The sequence below is a fragment of the Magnolia sinica genome, chromosome 1, assembly GCF_029962835.1.
Source record: "Magnolia sinica isolate HGM2019 chromosome 1, MsV1, whole genome shotgun sequence".
Classification (NCBI taxonomy): Eukaryota; Viridiplantae; Streptophyta; class Magnoliopsida; order Magnoliales; family Magnoliaceae; genus Magnolia; species Magnolia sinica.
The window spans coordinates 131,827,726-131,854,993 of NC_080573.1; the positions used below are offsets into that span (position 1 = coordinate 131,827,726).

The following is a 27,268-nucleotide window of genomic DNA, read 5'->3' on the forward strand; positions in this document are numbered from 1 at the left end:
TTATTCGTAAAAAGAAAAAATGAAAAAGAAAAAAAAACACAGGTCCTAGTTTGTGTGATCATCTTTCTCCATTGCTATCCTCGTGTTGTGAGTTTCGTGAACCCCATTTAAAGCATTTTGGTACTGACTCATGCATGTGCATATTGTTCTACTTGATATGTTGAGAACTTGCTAATAATTTGTTGCGAGCCTGCCATGTTATTTATCGTTTGATGTGTAAATCACAGTTGGACATATCAATTAAAGTGCAAGTATCCAGCTTGTTAGGTCAGCTGATTATTGCAAACTCCTACTAGTACAGGGAACACTCAGTATCGAGTCCTGATGATTTACTGGTTTGGTCTCGCCTGAATCAGTTATTGATGTAATCCAGATGAGAAAAATATTAAGTGCAAGCTTTCCCTACAAGCCTAGGTCAGGCAACCTAGCTTAGTTTCAACTTTCAATTGAGCCTGGAAGGTTGGATATGCATTGCACCCCATCGGCAACCTTAAAAGTCCGCTACAGCAAATGCCTATGGAGTAGGAGATAGGAGGGAAATACCATAAGTTGGGTTCGGTATTTTCATGAATGGGAATGCTAACCGTAGTTTAATATCTGTAGTGATCAAAGTTCAAATCCCATCACAATCCACATGTCGAATGGCACATGTGAGAGATCCAGGTTGTTCAGGCAGGACTCATTGCTAATATGCTGTGTTCCAAAAATTAGGCTGGCCTGCTCATTAGCTGGACCTGATTTTTGGGAAATGAGTGTTACATTCACTATGTGACTTACCCGATTAACAACATGAATCTGACTCACATCTGACACACTGGCTTGTGTTGGGCAACTGGGTTTTACAAATGCATTTGCATGATCGGTCAGTTTTCCTTCAATTCTTCTGTCAAAACCAAGAAAAAAGTCTTGATCATGATTTGAGTTCCCATGCCCATTAGCCTGCAATGGATTTCTCCCTTGTGACTGTACACGACTTGTGAGTTCTACTTCTTAGCATAGAAAAGGACACAGGCCCTCTTTTCACCATCACAATGACCACCAACACATCATCACACCACCATCAATGATTCAGTATAGCCTTGTCTAGCTATTTGAGGCCAGCTTTTCAGATCCCATTTTGCCAAAAAATTTCATGTGAGGCCCTACCTTCAATGTGTAAAAAGCTTTTATCCCTTCTCATAATCTCAAAGGCCTTCATATTCGTTGTTGTAATCTCTATCCAAGTCCTTTTAGGTCCTCCTTTCAGGCCCTTCAACCCCAATCAAACTTCCCTTACCATGTACATCTTTGGTTTTCTTAGCATGTGACTGAACCTTCTCAATTGACTCTACATCATCTTCTCCAATTGGGACTACTCCCAAGTTTCTTTAAATCAATGTTCGAAATATCGACATCGCGTTACGTATTGTATCCTTAGGATATAGATACGTATCGGTTATAGCATGGTATACATCGTTTGTATCGGTTAATTTATCGCACTTTTGCAAAACATGGGGAAACATTGGGAAAATGGTTGAATTTTTCAATGAAACTTCAAGGATTGTTATAAAAAAAAAAGAAAAAAAAAAGGGCTTAATACGCACTTTTATATCATAAGTCATAACATCTTAAAAAAGAAGTGCACATAATAAGTTTCCTTTGTATAGGGTCCTTAGCTATGCGTTGTCTGACTGAACTAATGCAACTATATTTAAATTGAATGCATAACATTTAGTGTATGTGATGATCATTTCATCAAACATTCCTAAATACTTCGAAATTCGTCTCAATTGACAGCTTGTTGAAGGAAAATTTTGAAATAAATAAATAATATTTTATTAAAAATGATTTTTATTTTGCAAAAATTGACAAGGACTTGACAAATCAGTAGATCAACCCTCATACATGCTTGATTTCATATTTGGAGTACAACATTGCAAGCAATTTGGGAGAAATTGGGGAAATTTTGAATTTTCCCCGAATTGGACCACCTACACTCAAATTTTGAAATTAGAGTGTATGTGTTCTAAATACTTTGCAATTAGTCTCGACTGGTCGAAGGAAAATTTCAAAAAAAGAAAGAAAAAAGAAACATGGAGAATATGAAGAACCAATAGATATCGAAATCAAAGCTCTAACTCCATGATTTTCATGTAAAACATGAAGAACCAATGGATTTGTAACCATTTGACATTGATTTAACATAATTTCATTTTTAAAAAAGGATTGGAAATTGAAGATGCTCATTGGGTCGAACGTCTAGGATAATGTTAGCACTATCTGTGCATTTCATATTGCATAGGTGGGATACAAGATATATCGTGGGATATATCGACCAATATCGTCGATATTTAAAACATTGCTTTAAATGACCTCATTGTTTATTTTAGTTTCTTTTGAAAAAATAAAAATAAAATGGCCCTAAGGATTGACCATTGCAAGGTTTTGGCCCTAGTTCCTTAACTATTATTTTTTTGGCAATGGTTCAACTTTTGAATTTTTTCATATGAAGTTGCCCTTAATGCCAGTGTACGATGGTTGCTTGTCTTGGAAGTTGAAAAACGTTCTTCTTAAAGGAGTGGGTCCCACTAATTAGGAATGGGCCCACTCCACGGGAGATCCGTTTTGCTGGTTATAATCGGCCAACTGTGAAACCACTGAGGGAGTTTTTCTGTTTTCTTTCGAAACTTTGTGTCCCACAATGGTATTAATATTGTTCGTTTATTCCGAACTGTTTCCTCCGGTGTGGTCCATTTGTGATGAGTTTTGCCCTCAAACTCGGGCCGATGACATAAAATTAAAACCCTTATGTTTGGACGGTGAATTTGCTTTATGACAAACCAGTGGCCCCTGCATAAGATATCTAAAAGGCCTTATTGTGGGGGCCCTGCTGCAGGAGGGGCCTTATTGTGGGACCCTCTTTTCTTCGTTTCTCTTTGTTCTTTTCCAGGAGGGGACCACGCACTCACCGAAGCTTCCACGACAGTTGGAAGGTTTGTGTGGGGGACTGCGACACTCTTCAACGACTCTCTGATGACGCTCCAGCATACTCACCACACGCTTCAGGCGGAAAATGAGTATTTTTTGGAGATTTTCGACCACGTTTTGACTCTTTGACATACAAGCTATGATGGCCAAACGTGGGTTTATGTAAGGATAATAGTGGCTTTTTTGGATTTTGTTTTTATTTTTTTGGTAGGGTATCAATAGTAGGAGTTTGTAAAAGGCAGGAGTGTGGTGGTACTCTATGGTTTTTTTTTTTTTCCTACATATGTATCAATGGTGGGAGTTTGTGAAAGGGAGGAGAGTGTGGTGGTCCCCTTCTATGGAAGCTTGATGTCATTTTTAGTGTTAAAGGGAGTTTTTTTTAGACCATGGAATTTGGATCGTTGATGGGAGGTTTGTAGATCGTTGATGGACGTTGGGATCTCACTTGAATTGTTGATGAGGGGTCTGTAGATTGCTTGTGGACATTGGGATCTCACTTGGATCGCAAATGGGAGGTATGCGGATCGCCGATAGGCATTGGGATCACACTTGGATCGCTGATGGGGTCTATGGATTGCCGATGGGCATTTGGATCACAATTGGATAACTGGTGGGGTTTGTGGATTGCCAATGGGCATTGGGATCATATTTCGATCGCTGATGGGGTTTGTGGATTGTCAATGGGTGTTAGGATCGCAAATGGAGCTTTGGATTGCACTTGGTTCACTGTGAATCTCACTTGGACAGTGGGATTGCTGATGGGACACTATGGATCACGGATGGGTGCTCTGGATTGCACCTGTGCTCTCTGTTCCCTTGACTTAAGCTAATACTATCTTTCATGCACTAAAGATTCCTTTTGCGAACCAAGAAAACCGGGTCCTTGCTTGGATTATGTCAATGTAAAGGTGTCCTCGAAGTACTTGGTAGTATTTCTAACTCATGTGAATGATGATTTCAATAAGTGCCATGTCAAGGGAGAGAGAGAGAGAGAGAGAGAGATGTTGAGAAAAACCTGCTTTGGCTCTACTGGATTTCGATGAGAGAAAATGGATTGGTCATGAACAATTGATCCATTGCCCGATGCAAAGGCACCTCAGTGACTTCTGGTTTGACTTTCAGGGCATCATCCTCGGATTTAGGGAGATGGACTTCACCTTGATAATGGGTCTGAAGTGGAAACCACTTGACGAATTGAACCAAACTGGTGTGGAGTCTTCTTAAGGAAGGACTATTAAGGAGCGATATTTCAAGGAACGGTCTCTAATTGTAAAGAGTGATTTGCTTGAGGCATTTCTTTCACCCAAAGGGACCAACAAACACCTAGACGCTGTGAAGTTGGCCATGCTAATGTGTGTTGAGAATTTAATTGTTGGATTGCCTGAAAAGAATGGGTGTGTAGATGAATATATCGATTTAGTAAATAATTTAAATAATTTTGATAGTTGCCCTTGGAGGAGTGTGGGGTACCAAATATTGAAGGCAAAAGCCAATACTATAATTAAGAAACACTATTCGGACTTGTGCAACTTCTGTGGATGCCCATTTGCCCTACAAGCAATTCTTTTTTACTACGAGGTTTCGTAAACTATTATTTTTGTAGATTTCGTTGCCACTATACTATGCCTAGGGCTGTACACGAGTCAAACTAGCTCGAAAAGCTCGCTCGACTCGGCTCTACTCACCTCGGATTAACTCGGCTTGAAAGGCCGACTCAAGGCAAGTCAAGCTTGTTTACTAAAGCTCAAGTTGAGTTCAAGCCAAGTTCGACCATGGTGTATTTCAACTCAACTCGACTCGAGCTCGAGCTCAGCTCGAGTAATATATTTTAATAATATATATTATATATATTATATTAATATTAAATATAATATATATATATATATTTAAGTTTAAAAAAAGAAGTTAAAACTTATAAGTTTTTACTAAAAAACCCTACCCGACCTTGCTCGTCCCCATTCCCTCTTTTTCTTTCCCTTACCTACCGAGGTAAACTCGACTTGACTCGAATCACTAGCTCGACTCGAACTCGACTCGAAAGCTTTGGCAACCAAGCCAAGCTTCAATGTTGAGCTCGAGCTCGAACTCGAGTATAGCATGGACGAGTCAAGCCAAGCTTGGCCCACCTCGACTCGACTCGGCTCGATGTATAGCCCTAACTATGCCTCATATTAATTCTTCTTGTTTCCCTCATTCAACAAATTTGGGCATATGAGGTTTGGCCTGACGTATGTGGCCTAAAGACCTAGGCCACCAGATGAAGTAGTTCTATTAGAATTCCACGACTTCTGAATTGGACTACGATCAAGGTTGCAAAATACAATAGTCTTTAAGAATATACGGGTAAGTTGGAATATTAGTTATTGGTTTGTTCGTTGTGTATTACCATGCTCAATGTTTTTGACATTACATACATGCTGTTGTAGATTAGGACCAATGGGGAACTCATCCCCACTGCGGATGAGGAAAAATCTGTCGCTGTTAGAGAAGTTCCCACATTTATCTTGGGGAAGGAGATGGACAAGGAGGATGATGTGGGAAAGGCAGATGAGGAGAAGAAAGAGGTGGGAAAAGAGAGGAAGAGTAAGAAGAAGATGGATATAAAGGAGGAGATGGGAAAGGAAGAGGATGGGAAGAGAGAGGTGGGAAAAGAGAGGGGTAAGAAGAAGATGTATACCAAGGAGGAGATGGGACATGAAGCTAGTAGGCAGGAAGCAGGAAAACCACCGTATGAAGTGTTGATTGAGCAACTATCTACGAATATATCTACTCAATTTGGAAGAATCAATTACAAATTGAAGTTGTCTAGTAGGGTTACGCGAAGTAGAAAAGATATTCAGGAGCTAAGAGAGGAGAATCATAATACATGTAAAGAAATGAAGATGCTACGGGCGGAGCTTGAGGCACTCAAGGTATTTATAAGTTGCAATCATTATGTTATTGTCTTACAATATTATACTGACAAATATCGAGAAACATTGCATGTCATGTATGTTATTTATATGCAGGGTATTAGCCGATCGTTCCAAGGAGGGGAGGCAAGGGACCGACTAAGTCTTGTCGATCATGGAGGGGGCCAAACCGGCTTCGTCGATCGCTCTGCACTTGTAAACGAGATGGGGGGCCTACCCGCACCCGTAAACATGATGGGGGGCCAACCTGCATTATTTGTGACACCTCCTCAGATTCTCCGCGAGGTAGTGCAGGGCGGTGAGAAGAGGGTGAAACGTGAAACTTACTCTTCACGCTTCCTTGTCTCTCCCTTCACAGCCCCTCGCGCCGAACAGGATGAAGTTAGTGCTCTTGATGCAGGGTATATGGACCCATCCAGAAGCCTTACCCTTGAGGAGCTCAATTTGGTAAAGAATGCTTATGATAACGAAGGCTTATCTTGGCTAAGATGCCTATGGAGAGATGAATCTTGGGTTGATGATGAGGTAACTTATCTTGCCCATTAAGTTACTTTATTTGGGATTGAATATAGTAAATGTTTACGGATACTTGCATTTTGCAGGGTATTAACCTTTATATGGAATTTTTGACGGAACGTCGCATAAAATATCCTCTACAGTATCCCCAGAATTGCCTATTCGTCAATACCTTTTTCATGGTAATGTATCGTAAAACCCACATTGCTTCTTTGGATTTTACGACTAATGTATATTGAAACAATTAAACTTATTACTTTTAACTCTTCTGTAACAGCGAATATTGGAGTTTGACATCAAGAAGATATATGAATATGGCGCGGGAGACCACAACAACAGAGAGGATTTGGGAGGGAAGGTTCTTCCTAGGAATATGTTGTCGATGGTTAAAGGAATTCATGAGGGGAAACATATGTGGGAGTATGATTGTGTAAGCGTTAAACTTCACTTCCATCTGTATATGTGGATCAATTCATGGCATTTTGTAAGGTGCACTTATAATTTGCTTCGTATGACTTTTGTAGGTATATTTCCCTTTGAATGCACGGGAACGACATTGGTTCCTAGCAGTCTTATACCCGAGGAGACGAATGCTTGAGTTGTATGACAGTTTGCATTATGAATGGGAAGGAAAGTATGATACGTTCGTCAAAGCATTTCTTGAGGGAGTGCGTTGGATATTTCATATCGTCGACGATGGGAATTCGTACTGGGAAGATCAATGGACGGTTGAAATGATAATGGCTACCCCAAAGCAAAATAACGGGTATGATTGTGGGGTATACGTGATGAAGTACATTGACTTCCTATGTAGTAGGAAATCCATTGACTTTGGCCGAGTAAGTATCGAATATAACCGTCTAAGTGGGCTTTCAAGTTTGTATTTTAGGGCATGTTTGGATACGCGTTTTGGATGTATTGTATCGTATTAGAAGTAATGATTTGACGTTTACCATGTTTGGATTGGAGTGAATAGGAGTTGAATCCCATGCGTGCGAATACAAACTCCAACCAAAATTTTGAACCGACGGTAGAGTATTGTCAGTGGGTTCTGTTGCCGTCAATACTTCATATTCATTGTGTTGTATTCGGCAGCGGATGAAAATTTGAAATTTGTATGATTACAAGATATCTGGTACCTATGCAGTGTAAAATCGGGACCGTTCATTTGGTACATTTCAACGTGAAAATCATCTGGGCTATAAATCAGAAAGTTCCATACGTCAAACAGGCCACCCAACCCAATTAAGATTGTACAATACGCAGACATAATACGTCCTATCCAAACATTGATCTGTATAACGTATTGTATACTATGCCAAACAATACCTCCTATCCAAACATTAATTAGTATCTGGTTGATTTGGATGTATTCTGAAAACCGTCCAATGTATACATGAACAGTACCCAAATACAATACAATACGATACTATACGCGAATCCAAATAGGGCCTTAATGTCTAATATTTTCTCCCCTTCTTTTACTAAATATGTTACTTTCAATGTTAACAGGATGATATCCCTAAATTTAGGAAGACACTTTCCTTCGATTGTCTCCAAATGTATAGGCAGTATGCAGTGGTGCCACAATCTGTTGTGGCCAAAAGGGAAAGTAAGGATGAGGTAGATATTGAAGAAGTAAAACAATTGGTAGGGCCCGAAGTTGAAGTACTAACAAAGAGAAAGAAGTTGGCCTCCAAACCCATTACGAACAGATTTCTTTTCAGAAAGCGTAAAAAGGATGTTTAAATATTGGATGTAATTCTTTGTAGTTGAATATATGTGGTGTACGTGGTAGGTGGATGTAAATTCATTTACACTAGTATCCATTGAAATAAGAAAATGATTCTTCTGTATATTTGGTTTGTTACTGATATTGGATCTGATGGACTGTGGCTTGTTAGACAACAATGTGAAGTTCTTACATGCGCTCAGTGGTAGTGCAACTACCTTATGAGATCCATCTGCATCTCTATAATGTCATGTGGGCCATGCAGAAACTCAAGCTAAAAGCAATTGTATCCAAGGTGTTCCGTATCTGTTATGATACGCCCATAAAGGCCGATACGTATAGGTAACGGCCATGATCGTTACACGATACGGGGGTGAAACGGGGCAGTTGATTTTTTTGGGACCGTATCGGCCGTTATGGTGGCCGTAAAGGCTGTTATAGGGCATAACAACTGTTACTCCTGTAACGGTCGAAAAACGACCACTTTTTTTTTTTTTTTCTATTTAAATCCATTTTTCTCCCCGATTTATTATTATTATTATTTTTAATATATATAACTTTTCTCATTCCAAAAACTCTCCTAGATCATTTTACAATAGATTTCGACCACTCTTACTATAGTTTTTAATATTAAAATCGTAGATTGAAGTGATTTGAGCGAATAGAAGTTTCGACGCCTTTTTTTTTTTCAAAAAATTGAAAAAGTAGTATTTATGCAATTTTTCTTATTTCTAGTTTTAATGCTTGATTGTGATGTGTAAACATCAAATACATATAATCATGTTCACAAATTCACTAGACAACCCGTTACAACACTCTCACCAAAGATTGGACTATTACACTGCCATAAACATGTTCAAAACAAAAAATGAATACATATTTGGAATATTTACATTATTCTTGATTTTCTAAATATTTTTTTCAGAATTTTTTGGGCAAAAGAAAATTTTCAACCGTTACGGTGGTCGTAACAATCGTTACGCCCCCGAATCGGCCATTGCAGCCGATACCCGTATCGGTAATGGTGGTGACCGTTACGGCCACCGTTACTGATACGGAATACCTTGATTGTATCATAATTTGAATTATCCACTATCAACGAATGTAATGTGGATCGGTTAGATCATACCTGGGGAGGCTAGATCGCACCTAGGGAAGGTGGATCGCCGATCTAGTGTCCTAGCGGCAATCCACCTTCCCCAGGTGCAATCTAGCGTCCCATCGACAATCCACCTTCCTCGGGTGCGATCTACCGTATCCTATCGGCAATCCATCTTCCCTAGGTGCGGTCGACAGTGTCCCAACAACAATCCACCTACCCCAGGTGTGATCCAAACTTCTATTTTTCTTTCATACTTCTGAAAAATATTCAACTTCTTTGCTTTTCTTTCAACTTCTCTCTTTCTTTCAAATTTTTTTATTTTTTATTTTTTAACTTCTCAACTTTTTTCTAACTTCTCTTATTTTTCAAACTTCTACAACTCTCTTTTTCTAACCTATACTGTTGAATTGATTTTCATCCTGAATGGTCGTTCGAACATGACCATCATATTCCGTTTTGTTAATCAAGTGTCATCTTGGGATCTGGGCTACAAAAACTTCATCAATGTACATATATTCATCAACGTACATATGAAAAAATTGGTGAACTGCATTACTTATTAAAAATTGTCCAATCCACAACATCTAAATCACAAAAAACGGTTTAGAATGAAATTTGCAAGAATAGCACTAAATTACAAAAATTGGCCAATGACACGTACATAGTTTTCTGCATCGAATTTACAAAAATTAATTTTCATTAACGACGGGTACGAAGGTGCACGTCACCCAAGTGTATCATGTTCTCTTGCACCTAGAGCATCTTACGGTTGTTCTGTCTTCTCCTAATTATGTTCTACCGTCTTTCAGAAGATTTTTTTATTTTATATGGAGGACAAATTTTATCACATATCGGTATAACATCTTCTGGTGTGTCCCATTGGCTAATATCAGGAACTGGGTACATCGAATCTTGGTATGTCCGTCGGTAAATATCAAGAACTGGGTACATGTAGGCAAGACAACATTATCGTTTTGTACTCACCACATGAACATTCCGCAATTGTCAATTTCACCATGTCGCTATTCCCCTTGACTTCGAGATCAATTGCAAATATCACTGTACATACTGTCCTCTGTGCATTAGGAGACCGAGCTTCGTCATTTGTTTCTCCACCCATGAAGTCACTCTTCCCGAAAAAACGATGGCATCTTCTCTTCTAACGAGGAAAAATTGTTGCATCTTGTGTTTCACTTCATTAAGAAGTTCTGTTATCAGGTATTCTCTTGGCTGTTTCCATAATGCTTTTGCGCTCTCTAATATGTTTATAGTTATGATGTTGTATCTTTTGCCCTGAAAGAATAAAGATTCCCATCTGTCTTTGTCTATATTACTAAGCCAATGATATGCGGAAGGGTTAGCCAATGCTATACAACGCGTGAGCTCCTCAAATATGCTATTCTTGCATGTCTTAGCAGCTAGCCAGTAGTACCTTTCAACGACCTATCCTTGCATGCATCATTTGAGAAAACATGGTGTGCGCAATGGCCATGTGTTGCAGAAACGAATACCGATTTCACTTCACTGTTCAATCCTTTATGACGATCTGATATAATAACGATATCCACGATTGGTGCAATTGATCTTCTCAAATTGATAAGTCTATATAGCGCATGAGCTCCTCAAATCTTCTATTCTTGCACGTCTTAGCTGCTGGCCAATAATACTTTTTCAACAACCTATTCTTACATGCATATTTGAGAAAACATGGTGTGCACAATGGCCATGTGTTGCAGAAAGGAATACTGATTTCACTTCACGGCTCAATCCTTTATGACGATCTGATATAATAACGATATCCATGACTGGTGCAATTGATCTTCACAAATTGCTGAGGAACCAATTCCAACTGCTAATGTTCTTAAACTCTCCAATTTCGTAAGCTCCTAAGAGGATGTGATTATTCCCATCCAACATTGTAGCCATGAACACTACACCTTTATACTTTCCTTTCAGGTGAGCCCCGCGCACACACAACCTTTCAAAAATACTGCTGAAAGTTTCTAATGCTTGTCCAAGTGTGATGAAACATCTCTCGAAGTAGTTGGTTTCCCTGTTTATTTGTAAATCCATTACCGTCCAATGATTTGCCTTTGTCAACTCTTAAAGAAAGGCCACGAACACAATGTACGGATGTTCAAATGATCCTATAACCTCATTAATTGCAACATCCTTACCAAACCATGCCTTCATATAACTGAAATCAACTTCATATTCCCTCGCCATTCCATGTTGTATATTGCCTAGCCTGCATATTAGATCCTTATTCATGCAACTGCAAGCTTGCTGCATATCTTACTCACCTATCAATGATGTCACCATGTCCCTTTATAAGCTGCTTTACATTTACTATGCCCCCTCATCGCGGAAGTTGTCTCATTATTAGCTATTGTGTTAGAATGTGCTTGGCGATATGTTATAGCCTTGGAAGATTGGCTACATGTGTAATCGGATATATGTCTTTATTTTGAAAATACTTGCACTATCCAGTCTCGATGCATGAACCCTCCAACCACAATTTTGAATAAGACATTTGGTCGTGTATATGTACTTGTTTGATGTCAAGAACTTATATTGGAAGTGATTTCGCATTGCAAACTTGCAAAGAGCATCCTTCAGTCGACTCTTGTCCTTGTACATCTGTCCGATGTCTAGTTCACTGGGATTGTCAACAAAATCTGGATATCCCAAAAAATCCACGTTAATGAATGCAATATCATTGTCGTGTATGTTAAGTGACAACATTTCAGAGTTGATGGCCGCTCCCAAATGTCGAGCCTCATATCATGTATAGGTGCATTTGTTGATGGGCCATGGATGTCTGCACCAACCAGTGAGTGAATGTCTGTGAAGTCTTCACTATCCAACAATCGAAAAGGTGATGCATCAAAACTTTCGAGCCTTAGATGATGAATAGTTGCATTGGTTGATGGGCTAGGGATGTTTGCACAAACCGGTGAGGGGATGTCCGTGTAGTCTTCGCTATCCATCTCTGGAAAAGATGGCACCTCACAATTGTCGAGTCTCGGATCACAAATATGTGCATTGGTTGATGGGCCAGCGATGTCTGCACCAACTGGTGAGGAGGCGAATGGAAATCCTATCCTCAAAGCATTATCCACAGTTGCTACTGGCTCATTCAGATCTACGAACGCAGGTTCTTAAACCACACTTATAGATTTGACTTTCTCTATATACACATGTATTTGAACATTGGGGTTCTGACCGGAGAAGATCATATGCCCTAGAACATCTTTGTCATCTCTAATAATTTGTGGATGAAGTGATACGGAACTCTGCGCAGCGTAAACAATCTTCATTCTAACATCGTATTATTCAGGTTGTCTTCGTAATCTTGTGCATTTTAGATACGAGCTCCTCGTATGTAATTTCAATGCTCACAATGACAAACTTAGATTCGCCACCTTTATCCAACCATTTCTCTTGTTCATATGCGTGCTCCCCATCATAATGACAGCGTATGGAGCCATGATGTTCAAATATTGTTGTACATCTAAAAGGAAAAAGCTGGGGGCTTTAGTCCAAGGATCTCCGTTGTGCATTTTCAACAGGATCCCCGTTGAGCTTAGTCCACAGATCTCCATTGTGCATTCTCAATAGGATCCCTGTTGAGCTTAGTCCAAGGATCTCCATTGTGCATTCTCAACAGGATCCCTGTTGAGCTTAGTCCAGGGATCTCCATTGTACATTCTCAACAGGATCCTCGTTGAGTGTAGTACACAGATCTCTATTGTGCATTCTCAATAGGATCCCCATTTAGCCAAGTCCAAGGATTTCCATTGTGCATTCTCAATAGGATCTTCGTTGAGCCTAGTCGAAGGATCTCCATTATGCATTCTCAACAGGATCCCCGTTGAGTCTAGTCCAAGGATTTCCATTGTGCATTCTCAACAAGATCCCCATTGAGCCTAGTCTAAGGATCTTTGTTGTGAATTCTCAATAGAATCCCCGTTGAGCTTAGTCTAAGGATCTCTATTGTGCATTTTCAACATGATCCCTGTTGAGCCTAGTCTAAGGATCTTCGTTGTGAATTCTCAATAGAATCCCGGTTGAGCTTGGTCCAAGGATCTTCGTTGTGCATTCTCAACAAGATCCCTGTTGAGCTTGGTCCAAGGATCTCCATTATGCATTCTCAGCAGGATCCCCGTTGAGCTTAGTCCAAGGATCTCCGTTGTTAATTCTCAACATGATCCCCATTGAGCCTTGTTCAAGGATCTCCGTTGTGCATTCTCAACAGGATCATCGTTGAGCTTAGTCCAAGGATCTCTATTTTGCATTTTCAACAAGATCACTGATGAAATGGACAAGGATATTTGCCTTCATAGAGCAAAAAAATAAAAAATAAATAAATACATGTTACACTCACCCTTATGTTGATATTGTCTAGGTAATGACAATGACTATGTTGGCCCAACAGCAGGGATGGTTGTCATCAGTGAGTGGTTCCACACTCTTGAAAAAAGCTTGAACAAGTAGCCAGAAAGAGTTCAAGGTCCCACAATGGAGAGAATGTCGTCGAAAACACGCCAGAAAAGTGACAAAGGGTCCCACGAAGGTAGGAGCAACAGTCCAACGACTTGTGTGGTGGTGGTCCATTCTTTCTAAAAAAAAGTTTTAGAAAGTTCCACAAATGAAATCCGAGGTTAAACCTTGACCCTTTATAGGTTTTCGAACTAGTTTTATGGGGGCCATCTGACTTCCTGCTGAAATCCACTCCGACAATTCGAAAGGGGAATTAATTTCAGGGCATGGCCCCAAGAATTAGGGAAGAAGACAACAAAGGTGGAGCACACCTGACGAAACATCTTAGAAAGAAAGGCTACCATTATCTCCATTTGGGGGCCACAAAGGCTCGAATTAAGATGAAATCAACAACGCCTTCTGAGTTTTCACGATGCCGTGAATAAAATGAACGGATCAGATCTCCCATGGAGTGGGCCCAATCCTGATTTAGTGGGACACTCTCCTTTTGGAAGAATGGTTTTCAACTTCTGAGACAAGCAACCGTCGTACGTTGCAACAACTGGTAGAAAGGCAATTTCGTCCGAATTGTTTTTTCAAAAGCTACCCCAAGGCAAAAAAAAAAAAAAAAGAGTTACGGAATTGGGGCCAAAACTTTGCAATGGTTAAACCTTAGGGCCACTGTTATAAAACAAAAAACCCCATTCTTCATTAGGTGTGTCAATGGGCTGGGCTTAGGCCTGCCAAAATCAGCATTTTGAACAAGCCCGGCCCATTGACAACCCTACTCTTCATTCTACCTTTCCTAGTTGGCCCATACATCTTTTATCATTGGTTCACGTTTCATGTTAATCACCCAACACTCACGCCCATATAGCATAGTTTGTGTACTAGCTGGCATACAAAATTTCTTCGAAGTTCCTTGGCAATGGAGCAATCACATAGCACTATAGAGAATTGGAATACCTTTTCTTCGTGACCGAGATTGGAATGCTTTCAGGGTGGATTCATGGACGAAAAGATGATATGTTCGCCTATGAGTGTCCTACTAAGATAAGCTGCCGGGGGAGAGAGAAATGATTCTACCAGAGATTATACAGTTGAGATTTATCTCACACCTACCTTTGCACAAGGAATATCTCCGATAAGCCCCCCTACTCTTGATTCATTGGATTCACTTCCACCTTCTTCCTTGGAGGTGTATTATGTTGGGGCTATGGCGCATCTCCAATTTATCCACCTGCCCTAATTCTAGAGAAAACATCATCCGCGATCTCCTGTTGGTTCGAGTGTTTTTTAATTTTATTTTTGATAGAGCCTATTGGTTTGAATGTTGGAGCGGAGATACTATAACATATCACTTTGAGGAATCTCATGGCCATCACTTCTAACTAAAACCTCACTTTTGTGGCTAATATTACAATTGCATTCTACATTCTGCTTGGTTATGCTAATTTTTATACCTATGAATTCTAGACCATTCAAAATCTCTAGTTTAACATTCACAGCTTCTCTAGTCTCGCCAAGTAGCAGCACATCATCGGAAGCAACATATACCATGGATTTATCCCAAATGCTAGTAGTTAATTCATCTATAGCCAGTGCAAACAGGTAAGGGCCTAAAGCGGACCCCTAGTGGCGACTCATGTGTCTCACCATAGGTTGTCACTCTTAGACAACACCATCATACATATCTTTAATGATGTTGATATCTTAATAATATCATCCCGGATCCCCTTTTGTACTCATAACCAATACAAATACTTCACTATGTACTCAAATGTATGGTTTATGTAGGTCACTAAAACCATGTGTAATCTTTTACATGAAAAAATAAATAAAAACCATGTGTATAATCTCCTGTCTATAACTTTTCCATCATTATTCTAAGTTAAAAATAGCTTTAATAGTTTATCTCCCTGGCATGAAGCCAACTCTGATGTAATTGTTTCTTGTCTTATTCCTTGATCCATGCTCTCCTAGAACCAATGTTCGAAACATCGGTATCGCATTATATATTGCACCCTTGGGATATATCAGCTGCACTGTGTAATATATCGTTGTTGTTGGAAACATGAGGAAACATTGGGAAATTGGTCGAATTTTTCAATGAAACGTCAGTGATTGGTAAAAAAAAGAGACATCAATACATGCTTATAAATCAAAACATTACAAAAAAATAAGTACACGTAATATGTTTTCTCTATATGGGGTCCTAATCTATGCGTTATCTAACTGAATTAATGTAATTATATTCAAAGTCTATTCATATAATTTATAAATGTAAGAAGGTGTGTGGAAACACAAACAATACATTCAAAAGCAAAAGAAGAATCACTAGATCAGGTTACTTGCATGCTTCATTTTATGTTTGGACACAAAGGTTGCAACCAATTTTCAAGAAATTGGGAAGTTTTGATTATTATTTTTTTTTTTTTTCCAATTTTCTGCAACTCAGCCCATCTCCAAATCTCGAAATCGAAGTTCCCAAAACATGAAAAATCATGGATTTGTAACAATTTGACATTGATTTAACATGAAAGGATCGAAAATACTCATCGGATCGAACATGTGGGATATATTTCACTACTTGTGCATTTCGTATCGCACAGGTAGGATACAAGATATATCGTGGGATATATCGGCCCATATCATCGATACTTAAAACGCTTCCTAGAGCTTCATGGTGTGAAGTTTGATCTCCGGATAGTTTGTGTCAGTGTTCATTGTATCACTAGTATCAGCCGATATTCCGTTTGATATTTTTGATACCCGTCAGTACTGATACGATATATGGTGGGTATAACAAAAAATCCCATGCATCAATGATTATACATGCTGCTCTATTGTAAATTTGTGATATTATTGATATTGCCAGATTTCGGTAGGGTCCCTTCATAAAATTACCATATACTATTCGATACTTGTGATATTTCACAAGTGTTGAGCGATACATATTGCTGGAAATCCTTCTCTCTCTCTCTCTCTCTCTCTCTCTCTCTCTCTCTCTCTCTAAATCATGCAAATTTATTGAAGGAATATAATTCGAAATTCCAAAAAGAAAAAGAAAAGGAGCTTAGTTTAGCAAAAATTTCTGGGGGAATCTCTTCCTAGGTGAGTTTTAACAACCTAAGTTATTTTGCTGATAAACACAATGTTGGTGGAGAAATCTCGATCTGAGAGTTGAATCTAGCCGAAACCCATAAGTGAGAAAATTTGCTTTGAATTCAAATTTATTATTTTTTTTTTTTCCAAATTAGCAAAAAATCTAGTGGAAGTCCATATCAATGCACAAATACATGCGTTTGAAGTAAGAAACTTTGATTTTGAAGATGAAGAAAGAAATTGGAGAAATTTGAATTTGTCTTCACCTTTTAACATCACAATGGGTGAAAAAAAAATATTTTGACGAGTGTTAGCCGGTCTACAGATTGACAACACTTTAGCTTTTTGGAAAAAGGATTAGTTTTAATTAAAAATTATTAAAATATATTTTAATAGAGAGATGCAGTGGGCAACCCCTTTGCATATTTCTATTAAATAACTGAACATTCTTATTAATTTCTATTAGGGTCTAAGGTGTATTTTTTCTTTTTTATTGTGTATTTAATTTCTTGTATTGTATGGGATTTGAACTGTATGAACTCATCTTGGATATATTTGCATCACTTATGGCTGACCCAGTTTTCTCCCCTAACAATGGAAAACTATTATACATGACAACAACAACAACAATTATTATTATTATTTTGTTATGCTTTGAGTTGTGTGTAATCATGTGTCGTTTAACATCTCCTGATGTTTCATTGAAAAATTCGATCATTTTCCTAAGTTTCCCCAATTTTTGTTTTAGACTCTGATATGGTACGTGATACATACGATATTTTCTGATGTTTCCATAACCCAAGGTGCCACGCCAATACATAAAACATTGGTCGGTGCATCTCCTTTGTTCTTGTAAATAAGTAGCATGGTGCTTCTCCTCCATTAGGCATTTTGTGTAAAAAATTTGTTGAAAAATGTTGACCATAATAATCTGATCCAGTGTCTTAAACACTTCTGAGTTATATAATTTGTCCCCACAACTTTTCTTCCTTCATCACTGCTAAGGGTACTTCCACTTGCCCAAATTCTACGATAATACACGTGCCCCTCCCAACCCCTTAGTTATCTCTATGTGCAGACCTTCATTCGTCGACCTCAAAAAGTTCTCCATTTTTCCTAATCTCGCCTTATTCCTCTAAAACTCCCCCATCCTCAGCCTTGACACATCATAAGTCGTCACATCTATCACCACCACCACCACCAATCTCATCTTAGATTTTTTTCGCAACAAATTAGGGTTTGTCTTTACATGGTACATTTGCAGGAGTTTTACGATTAGCTGCCGACTGGACTTCATCCTTCCTGTTTTACCCAGGATCTTGGAGCCAAACATTGCAGAGGCTCCTAGGTCACAAAGGATGCTTCAGCAGACTACAGTTTTGAATAGCAACGCAGTTCGATTCTCAAGCTGGGCTGATCTGGGTTCTCTTGCCGTTAGTGAAAGGTCAGATTGACACCAAATAAAAGCTAGGCCCATCTATCTAGTACATAAAAACCTAACTGAAGGTCTGGCTGACAAAGCTAGTGCCATTGAAGCATGCTCAAGGCCAAGGCAGAAAATATCATCTGACTGTCTCATATCGTGGTATGAATCTCTTGCTGTACATCGCTGATATGATACAATACCTTCTGATATTACTGGGCTTGATAGGTTACCAGATTCCACAAAAATAATCTAGGAAGGCATGTATCAATGTTCTATTCTGATGCTGTGCATTCGTATTGAAATGTATTGATGCCATAGAATGATACAATTCACACTTATCAATCATCAAGATACACACATTTATATTGCATCTGATGGATGAATCTATTGTGATAATTTCCCAATACAATGTGATGCATTCAGATATTTTGAACCTTGCCAGACACGAACCCTTTTGGCAAAGTGTCAAGCTGCTCCTTGTGGAAGATCGTACTATTGCTCTCCTTCTAAATTTGCTAAATCTTATCAAATGGGCATAAATCAAAACAATTTGTAGGAAAAGTGTGCATAATTTGAACTTCCCCAACCATTCCAAAATTAGTGTATGATCTTAGCATTAATGAAGATATTTGTCTTGTTGTTACGGTTTCCACAAATAGATATTTGCAGTTGATCAGACTAGAGTGCAGAAGTTGCTCTCATTGTCCCATTCCTGCCCATTTTATTGTATTCACATCTGCAAATTTATCACGTGTAGTTCCAAAATGGCTACAAGTTGAAAGAATCCTCATTCGCAACAAAAACTCCTACTCCAAAACAAAAGGATCCAGTCCACCGCTCAAGGGCTGCTCAAAACTCTGGGCTGGTTAACTATGGTGAAACGTTAGAGGAAGCAGCAATGGCTGCAGCCTACAAAATCGCAGATGCAGAGGCCAAGTCATTTTTAGCATGTGAAGCAGTTAAGGAGGCGGAGAGAGTAGCGAGGATGGCAGAAGAAACAGATTCACTGCTACAGCTAGCGAAAGAGATATCTGAACAATGTTAGTTCTTGCTCTCTTGCATACGTTGTCTTAATTTCCATTTTTAATTGGATATTCAGGCATTTTCTTCTCTGTCGCAGGTTCCAGAGGCGAAATTGCGATCATGGCTTAAATCCTACATTTGGGCTGCGACTGGAAGATTTTTCGGGAATGGGTCTTGTAAAAATTGTTTGCATTTTGTATATGAAGATCTTTGTTTGGATGTAAAACTTGGATTTTGAGGATTTAGTCTCAGGAAATGTCCAAAGTGGGGTCATTCCCACATCAGTCAGGATGATTCAGGAGTTTTGTTCATTTTTAAGTCGGACTTGTAACAAAAGCAATTGTAGTAATACGAAGAAATAACCTTCTTTTTCTTTTTTTTAAACTAGGAAAATATTGTAATTAGGTTTGTGCTCTAGGCCTCGAGGGAATTCAGTTCTGGTGCAATGGCATCTCCTGGTTTTTAATCTTTCCCCTTCCTGTGGGGAAAGATGTTCTTGCCTGCATGTTTCCTGTATACAATTAAAATTCGTTTGGTTCACATCGTCTCTTCCTTGGAAAAGTTTCTATAATTGGTTCACATTATATTTCTGGGCAAAATCTCTTATCAGTTTGGCAGTTAGTTATGCTGCCTGCCCAGCATGTGGGTCCCACCTTTAGTTGCCTATGATTTTCAATAAACTCTGACCAGCCAGATCATTGACATTGAAATCATTGCCCTTCTCTTGAATTGGGTCGCTTTTAAATGATAGAACAGCTAAAGTTTTACAATGGTAGAAGCTCATATTGAACCATTAGACTTTTTAAAAAAATAAAAATCCAACGGTTCTAGCTAATCATATTAAAAACGTGTGTGATTAATTTGGACCATCTATCTTATAGATCCATTTTTAATTGTCCATTCCTCTGAATTTTATTTTATTTTTTATTTATTTTTACTTTGATTGGGTGATCTATATGATCAATTGCCAGGAAAATGGATGGTCTATCTGACTATTAAGTACTGTTTGTCCATCACGTGTCTCACCTGTGATAGCCCATCCCTCTCATGAATCATGGTGATAAGATGATCCTATTTGTCCAATCAATGGCTAGGAAAGGGAACAATTAATATTTGATTATGTCAGGCACATTCATTGATTTGGACAATTTTGGACCGTCTATCACGCGGGGTCAATATCTCTCTCAAAAATCGCTTGAATTGGCTATACTAGTCGCTCAACCAATGGCTATGATAATGAGCTATTCAAATGTATCATACCAGAAAAGATTTGATGAGCGACGTAACGTGTCCGTCACGTGGAGCCCACCTTTGCTGTCATCTCTCCAAAGCCACTTTTACAGCGTCCTAACCACGTGATTGATGGTCAAAAATAGGATGGAGCTTATTAATTAATTAGAAAGGAACAGTTCCATTAGTTGGACCGTACATCAAGTGGGAACAACTTTTGAATGCATATCCCTCTCAAGAATCGCTTTAACAGTCCATCAGATGATCCTAACCATCCAGTTAATGGCTATGAAAATGAATCCATATCGATTATAATCAAAATGGCCCAATCAGTGATCTGGACTGCCGATCATGTGGGACCACCTCAGGCACCTATCCCTCTCAAAAATCATGTTGGTCGTATGATCATAAACATTAGATCGGTTTTCGGGAAAATGAACACCTCTAATTGATTATATTAGGAAATTTCCTATTAGTGTGCCTAATGTGGGGCTTGCGGATACCTATCAAACATTAAATTTGATAGATGATCTTAATCATCGATGGTGTGAAAATGTATACTTCAAATTGATTAATCTAGGAAAGGTCTGATCAGTGATCTGGACCATCCATCATGTGGATTCCACTTTGATTTCCATCCATCTCATAATTTTCTTTGATAGGATAATCCTATCCACAGGATTGATGGCTAGGAAAATGGACGGAGTGTATTGATCATACTAGGAAAGGGCTGATAAATGATACGGAGCATCCATCATGTGGGTAATACCTTTGATTGTCCCATCCCTCTCAAGAATCACGTTGGTTGGATGATCGTAACAATTTGACCCGGTGACTAGGAATGCCAAGACCCTAAATTTATTTTTATTTTTATTTTTATTTTTAATGCTAGAAACGTCCTATAATCATCTGTAATGGAGGGCCCACCTTATTAGTGACCTTAAAATGGATGGTCTACATTGATTATACTAAAAAAAGATCATCGACTTAGGGCAAACATCATGTGGGGCAGCCTTTAATTGCCAATCCCCTCAAATCATGGTTCAAAAACCCCAGAACCCATTCACCCTATTGCTAATTATAAAGATAAATATTTGATACTCTGCTAGAGTGTGATGGATAATACACAGGTACGGAGAAATTACTGAGAAACAGCATACGTGGCGCTCAATCAATTCAATCTAAACTATCTAAATTACACATACCATTTTGATTAAATTACTTTTATTGGGCTACCTGACTATCAGATTTCTGTAAATTTATTGGACAGTTAAAATGAAAAATATTCAATGTTCTTGAAGTTGATTGAGTACTGCCTCTGCCTGTACTAACAGCACGTGTGCTTTGATTTGACAGTATGTTACCATCAAAGATGGCCCAGTAGAATAATCTTTTTAAAAAATAAAAAATCTACAAATCAGAGGCTAGGATTGTTCCACAGTTGAACTTTTTAGAGTGTAACATAGAAACAGGCTGTTCAACAATTTAGTACATTTAATTTGAGTTAATATGTTTCCAGTATATCATTTCAAAGTGCCTGCGTATCAAGTGTCCTATGCAGCTAGAGTATCAAATAACTCCCCATTTATAAATTCAAGCCGTTAATGACAAAATGTATAGTTTGGCTACCCAATTACAATACACTCTACTATTGTCTAAATTTCGTACGCATGTTAGGCCTTTCCCATCACATACTGACACACATTCCAATATGGGACATGTGTGACCGATTTGAGCCTTCCATCAGGTTTGAAATAATTAATTTACATTTTTGTTAAAAATAATAACAGGCCATTTCACTCAAGTGGGCCACGTTTGAAATTTTATTTTTTGGCCATTTTATTTGATTGGTTGCTAGGCCAGCTGAACCGTGAAATGTGGCACTGATGTACTGCCAGCTATCCAGACCATACAAATTGCGAATCCCATTGTGGATGAGAAATATCTAAACCATGCCGATCAAGCAATCTTTAAGTCTTAACCATTCATTTAATGGCTATCAAATGAATGGTTAGAAGTAAAGCACCAAGTGGTCAAAATTCAAAGGGAAAATTACATGGCCATCAACCATGGAATTATTCAACCAATCTTATCACGATTTTGACCTGAATTAATACATTTAAGAGTGCATGTATATCAACCATGACGCACCCGAGTAACAAATAACTCCAATTAGCAATATGCAATAAGTAATCATCTACCGTTTCTCTCCTCCCCTTTAATTTTTAAGCCCACATGCCGCCTGCCTGCCTTTTTTTGTCTTTTCTCTTGCATTATAAAGAAAAACTTCATGCTCTAGCACAGAGGGATGGATGATACACAGGCTCTTAAAAAGAAGTTGCACACGTGTTGTACAAGTAATTCAAACTAAACTGTCCACATTACTGAGTTTAGATGTATTCAGACAAAAAATTATACTTATTTGGTTATCTAACCATTGGATTTGATGGGCATTTATTAGACGATCGAAAATTGAAAACATTAAAAAAAGTGTCCTCGAATCAAAGGTGAGGATTCTTCAACAATCTAATTTTTTGGACTTTAGCTTATCAACAATGACTTCCAAAATTTTGAGTTAATTACATGACATGTACAATGTTAAAGTGCATGTGTATCAAGCGTCGCAGTCTTTGAGAGTATCAAATAACAACCCACATTATTGAGCGGGAATTGTGGGTGTGTGAGAGTACAGAAAATTGTATTAGAATTAGAAAATGCACCAGCACCGATTTCGGGGCGGATTAGGTGATGACCCCAGCACCACCTGTATCCCTGGGAACTGAACATCTCTCAGGCTTCAGTTTGTATACGTGGAGTCCATATCTCAGATTCAGTAATCCAAACAGTTGATGCTGTGGGCCCCACTGCGTATGTCCCATGAATCAGAAAAGTGGCTGAGAATACATGGTTTAACAAAGAACATACAGTAATGATCAGACATTCAAGCAAAAAATGTATAAATATTTGATGGCTTGGATCTTTCAATCTGGGAGATTTTAGCTGCATGACACAACCATGGTGGGGCCCATAATATCAATGCCTTGGATCACTTAAACCAGGGCCCCAATTGTATAAACTGAAACTCTCCATGGATAGGTACTGCTTCATATAGATGGGCCACAATGTGTAGGGACCACAGGAAAAAAATCCCAATTAGGGTGCGGCGTCGGTGGATCCCTGACAGTGGGGCCCACGGTGATGTATGTGACTTACATCCACGCCGTCCATCTGTTTTTAAAGCTCATTTTAGAGCATAATAAAGAATATTAAGCAGATCCAAATCTCATTTGGACCACAACACAAGAAACATTAGTCATTGATCATTAAAAATGTCTTCTGGGCCATAAAGTTTTGGATGAAGCTTATATTTGTGTGGTCATTCCATCCATTCTTTGTGACCGTATAAACATCTTGGACGGCAAATAAACATTCTGGTGGCCCCAAGAATAACGGTGGATATTCAATTACCACTGTTTCCTGTGGTGTGGTTCACCTGAGATTTAGATCTTCTTAATTATTGGAATCATGCGCTGAAATGAGCTTTTAAAACGGATGCACCGTGTGGATGCAAGGCACATATATCAAAGTGTGGCCCACAGACAGGGATCCACGTATCCACCGAAACCGCGTCCTCCCAAATCGTCTGGTCATCGGGTCAATGGGCATTTTCCACGTGGATATTAACTGTCGGCCATGTTACTTTCCAGCCCTCCATTCGCATGTTAGCGAGATCATTGGTCCCAGCCACGTCCATAGGTGGGGTCCACCGGATGAACCATACAGATCACCCGAACTCAATCCCTACATGTGGAAAACGTCACAACAAAACAACTAAACGTGATTTGCATCCGTTAATCGCGGAGCTCCAGGCCTTCTTACCAAACCAATTAGCCTCGTTTGAATCCATTGCACACGTTCGGACGGATATAAATCCCTATGCTTTCGAGTTTTGTGGGGCCCACTGTGCTGTTCATGAGCTATCCAAACCGTCCATCCGTTCCTCCCTCCAATGTTAATCGCAGATACGAAATATAAGCCTAATGGTCAGGCAGGAACACAGTGAAAAACTGGGTACAAGGTAGCAGTGGACGGCCATTGTAGAAACTTTAAGATTGTGTGTGGTATACGAATTGTCGTATATATGAAATCCAATCCATTCATCGTATCTGACCCACAAAGATAAATGGAAAAACAAAAATTATTATATTTAGTAACTCATATAGGCCACACAACCTGACTTTAGTGGTTTACACGTTTTTTTACACTTTTCCATGTAGTATGGTCCAAATAGCTTTTGGTTAGGTTTGATTTTTTGGTTTTAACGGTGGAATGAGGCGTCACACCTGATGTACGGTTTGAATTCCTCATAACATAACGGTGGGCGCCAGAAAATTTAGAAAGCATGGAAACTCACGTGGATGGATGAATTTGGAGGGCTACAGTATAAGCCACCCGAGGCTTTGCACTGTGTACGCGGTTTTCCATTTCTGTCAATTGGAACTATATTTTCGTAATCCAGACCGTTGGGTTGGTGGGTCCCATAGAGGATGGACCATGGTCGTTAAAATCTCCGAGATTCCGAATATCCTAGACCCTCATCTTTGTACTTATTTCAGTTGAATGCTGGCGGTTGATGTGTCTCTCTTTTTAGCTCTTTATTTCCAGGTCGCAAATCCAAAGGCCACAATTGTGGATAATCGAAGTTTTAGAATTTTTGCGTTAATACCTCCCTTATTCAACGGCATAGGATTACGTATCCAATTACAGCCGTTGGATTACGTACAACTTTTCTCTAGGAACTACGTGATCCTTGGCCAAGGATATGTATGATTCCCTTGGGTCCTGAGTTCCTGCAAGTGGGGCCCACAATTTGTTATCCAGAATGCTGATCTGGTGGATACCACGATGGATGGGAATGTCTAAGCTTCAAAGATACCATGTTTGAAAATTTGCAGCGTCAATCCACATTTGAATGAAGAAAGGACTGGATGGATTGGTCTTCCGATTTCGGAAGATTTTTGGGCCACAGTCCATCCAAGGTTGTGGACATCAGATCAACCGTTTGGATCCCTAAACCATAGGCTCCACTTGTAGGAACTAAGGGCCCGAGGAAAATATACATTGATAGTGAAAATATACATTGATATTTCTATGTTATTTGATCGCTAAAATGTCAAGCATATTTTCACTATCAATGCATATTTGCATTAAAAATAGAAAGTCTAACGGTCACTTTCCAAAACCAGATTCGATTCAAGAGGACACTTATTGAAATATGACTATATATTTTGTATTTTTCACCATCATCCAATGAATGTGTTAGGCTGTTCAGTTTGCTTTCAATTACGTGGGCGTGGAAGAATCGATATAACGTCTCGATCCAAACCAATTAACTTTGACTTCAGGCATTGAAATAAGTAGATGTATCAAATATGAACACGTATGATTGGAATCTAAAAAGATTGGTCACTTACTCGGTTACTTGTATAAGCTTATAATGATTAGACAATAATTGGAAGATGAAATTCTTACTCCAAAGATGGATCACTTTGTGCTAGCTTTCAAAATACAAGTGCAAATCAAATAAAAGGAAAAATTCACACTTGGTCATTAGGAACAACCGTAAGAATACAAGAACTACTTAATATTAAATAAAGGATAAATCTAGCATATGAACATAAACTTAAATTACATTTAAAGAGTATAATTAAAAATTATCACTAAAGGAATATAAATATTCTTAGAATAAGTTGAGATAGAAAAAATTGATAAATAAATTTGATTGTTAATTTGTTAGTTTTGAAATTTAATGCATTTTTCTTCCGTTATATTTATCTACTATTTATAGAGTTTTGTTATATCTTATTCCTTTAGATCATTCTTTCATTATTGTAACGGTTATAGTAGTTAAAAAACCTCTTTTTATATCATTCTCTTGTTATATTTATCTTTTGCAATATTTTATCTTCTAAACACTTTTTGTTGGCTAATGTTTTGTTTTGATTGTTTTCAACTCCTTTTATATTTTTAAATAACTTGGATGCGTCTCTTGTACATCGACTATAACATCCTATCAACCATCCTGTAACATGTAAAAGTAAATTAACAACCGATTGTAATATCCTAAAAAGTACATTTAAAGATCTTTTTTTATCCACTTCATATCCCTCCTATAATGTCACGTGTCAATCCTTTATTAGTTTTCTTATAATTGTCAGAAATAAAAAACAACAAAATATCCTACATAAAAAGGAATGCCATTAAGCCCCCACATGTGTGAATGGGACACATGCAGCATCATAACGAAGATGAAGTTAATTTACTCCTTTGACTCTTCGTCTCTCTTGCAGCACGTCTCATCCACACATGTGACATCTGTCATATACTTTGAATTAATCATATGATATGAAAGCAACTTCAAAATGCTGGTGTATCACCCATCGTTACACTTCATTAGAGTATTAAAGTTTTCCTAACTAACTCAGATCTAACAACTCTCGGGTGTTGATTGCCCGTCACGGGCCTTTATAAAGCTCAATAAAAAAGTGTTACATATCAATTACTCATTATAATGCCCTGCCACATACTAATTACTTATTATAGGACCCTTATATAACCTGATTGACCAATGAAAAAGTGTCGTGTACATGAGAAAAGTAGCCTATAATGAAAGCAAAGATTTTCCATGCATTAAATGATGGTGGTGTTGCCCTTATTGCTATGACCAGGTCTAACCAGCATAAACAACATTTTCATTAGACCATATCAGGGAT

At 38.5% G+C, this 27,268-nt stretch overlaps 1 protein-coding gene across 4 annotated transcripts in view; it reads left to right on the plus strand.

Moving 5' to 3' along the window:
* The window catches only part of LOC131217663 (single myb histone 4), a 60,323-nt gene extending 40,687 nt beyond the window's left edge, over window positions 1-19,636 (plus strand). Inside the window, exons 1-7 of one of the 4 annotated variants that reach the window (XM_058212633.1) lie at window positions 5,132-5,310; window positions 5,394-5,879; window positions 5,976-6,404; window positions 6,482-6,577; window positions 6,673-6,825; window positions 6,920-7,234; window positions 7,908-8,265. In XM_058212633.1, the coding sequence (XP_058068616.1) occupies window positions 5,484-5,879; window positions 5,976-6,404; window positions 6,482-6,577; window positions 6,673-6,825; window positions 6,920-7,234; window positions 7,908-8,144 (1,626 nt within the window). In that variant the 5' untranslated portion in view covers window positions 5,132-5,310; window positions 5,394-5,483 and the 3' untranslated portion in view covers window positions 8,145-8,265. Of the gene's footprint in view, window positions 1-5,131; window positions 5,880-5,975; window positions 6,405-6,481; window positions 6,578-6,672; window positions 6,826-6,919; window positions 7,235-7,907; window positions 8,266-18,999; window positions 19,283-19,362 lie in introns of those variants that run through there. The other 3 variants (XM_058212625.1, XM_058212615.1, XM_058212640.1) reach the window with 3 other exon arrangements.
* The last annotated feature ends 7,632 nt before the right edge of the window (window positions 19,637-27,268 follow it).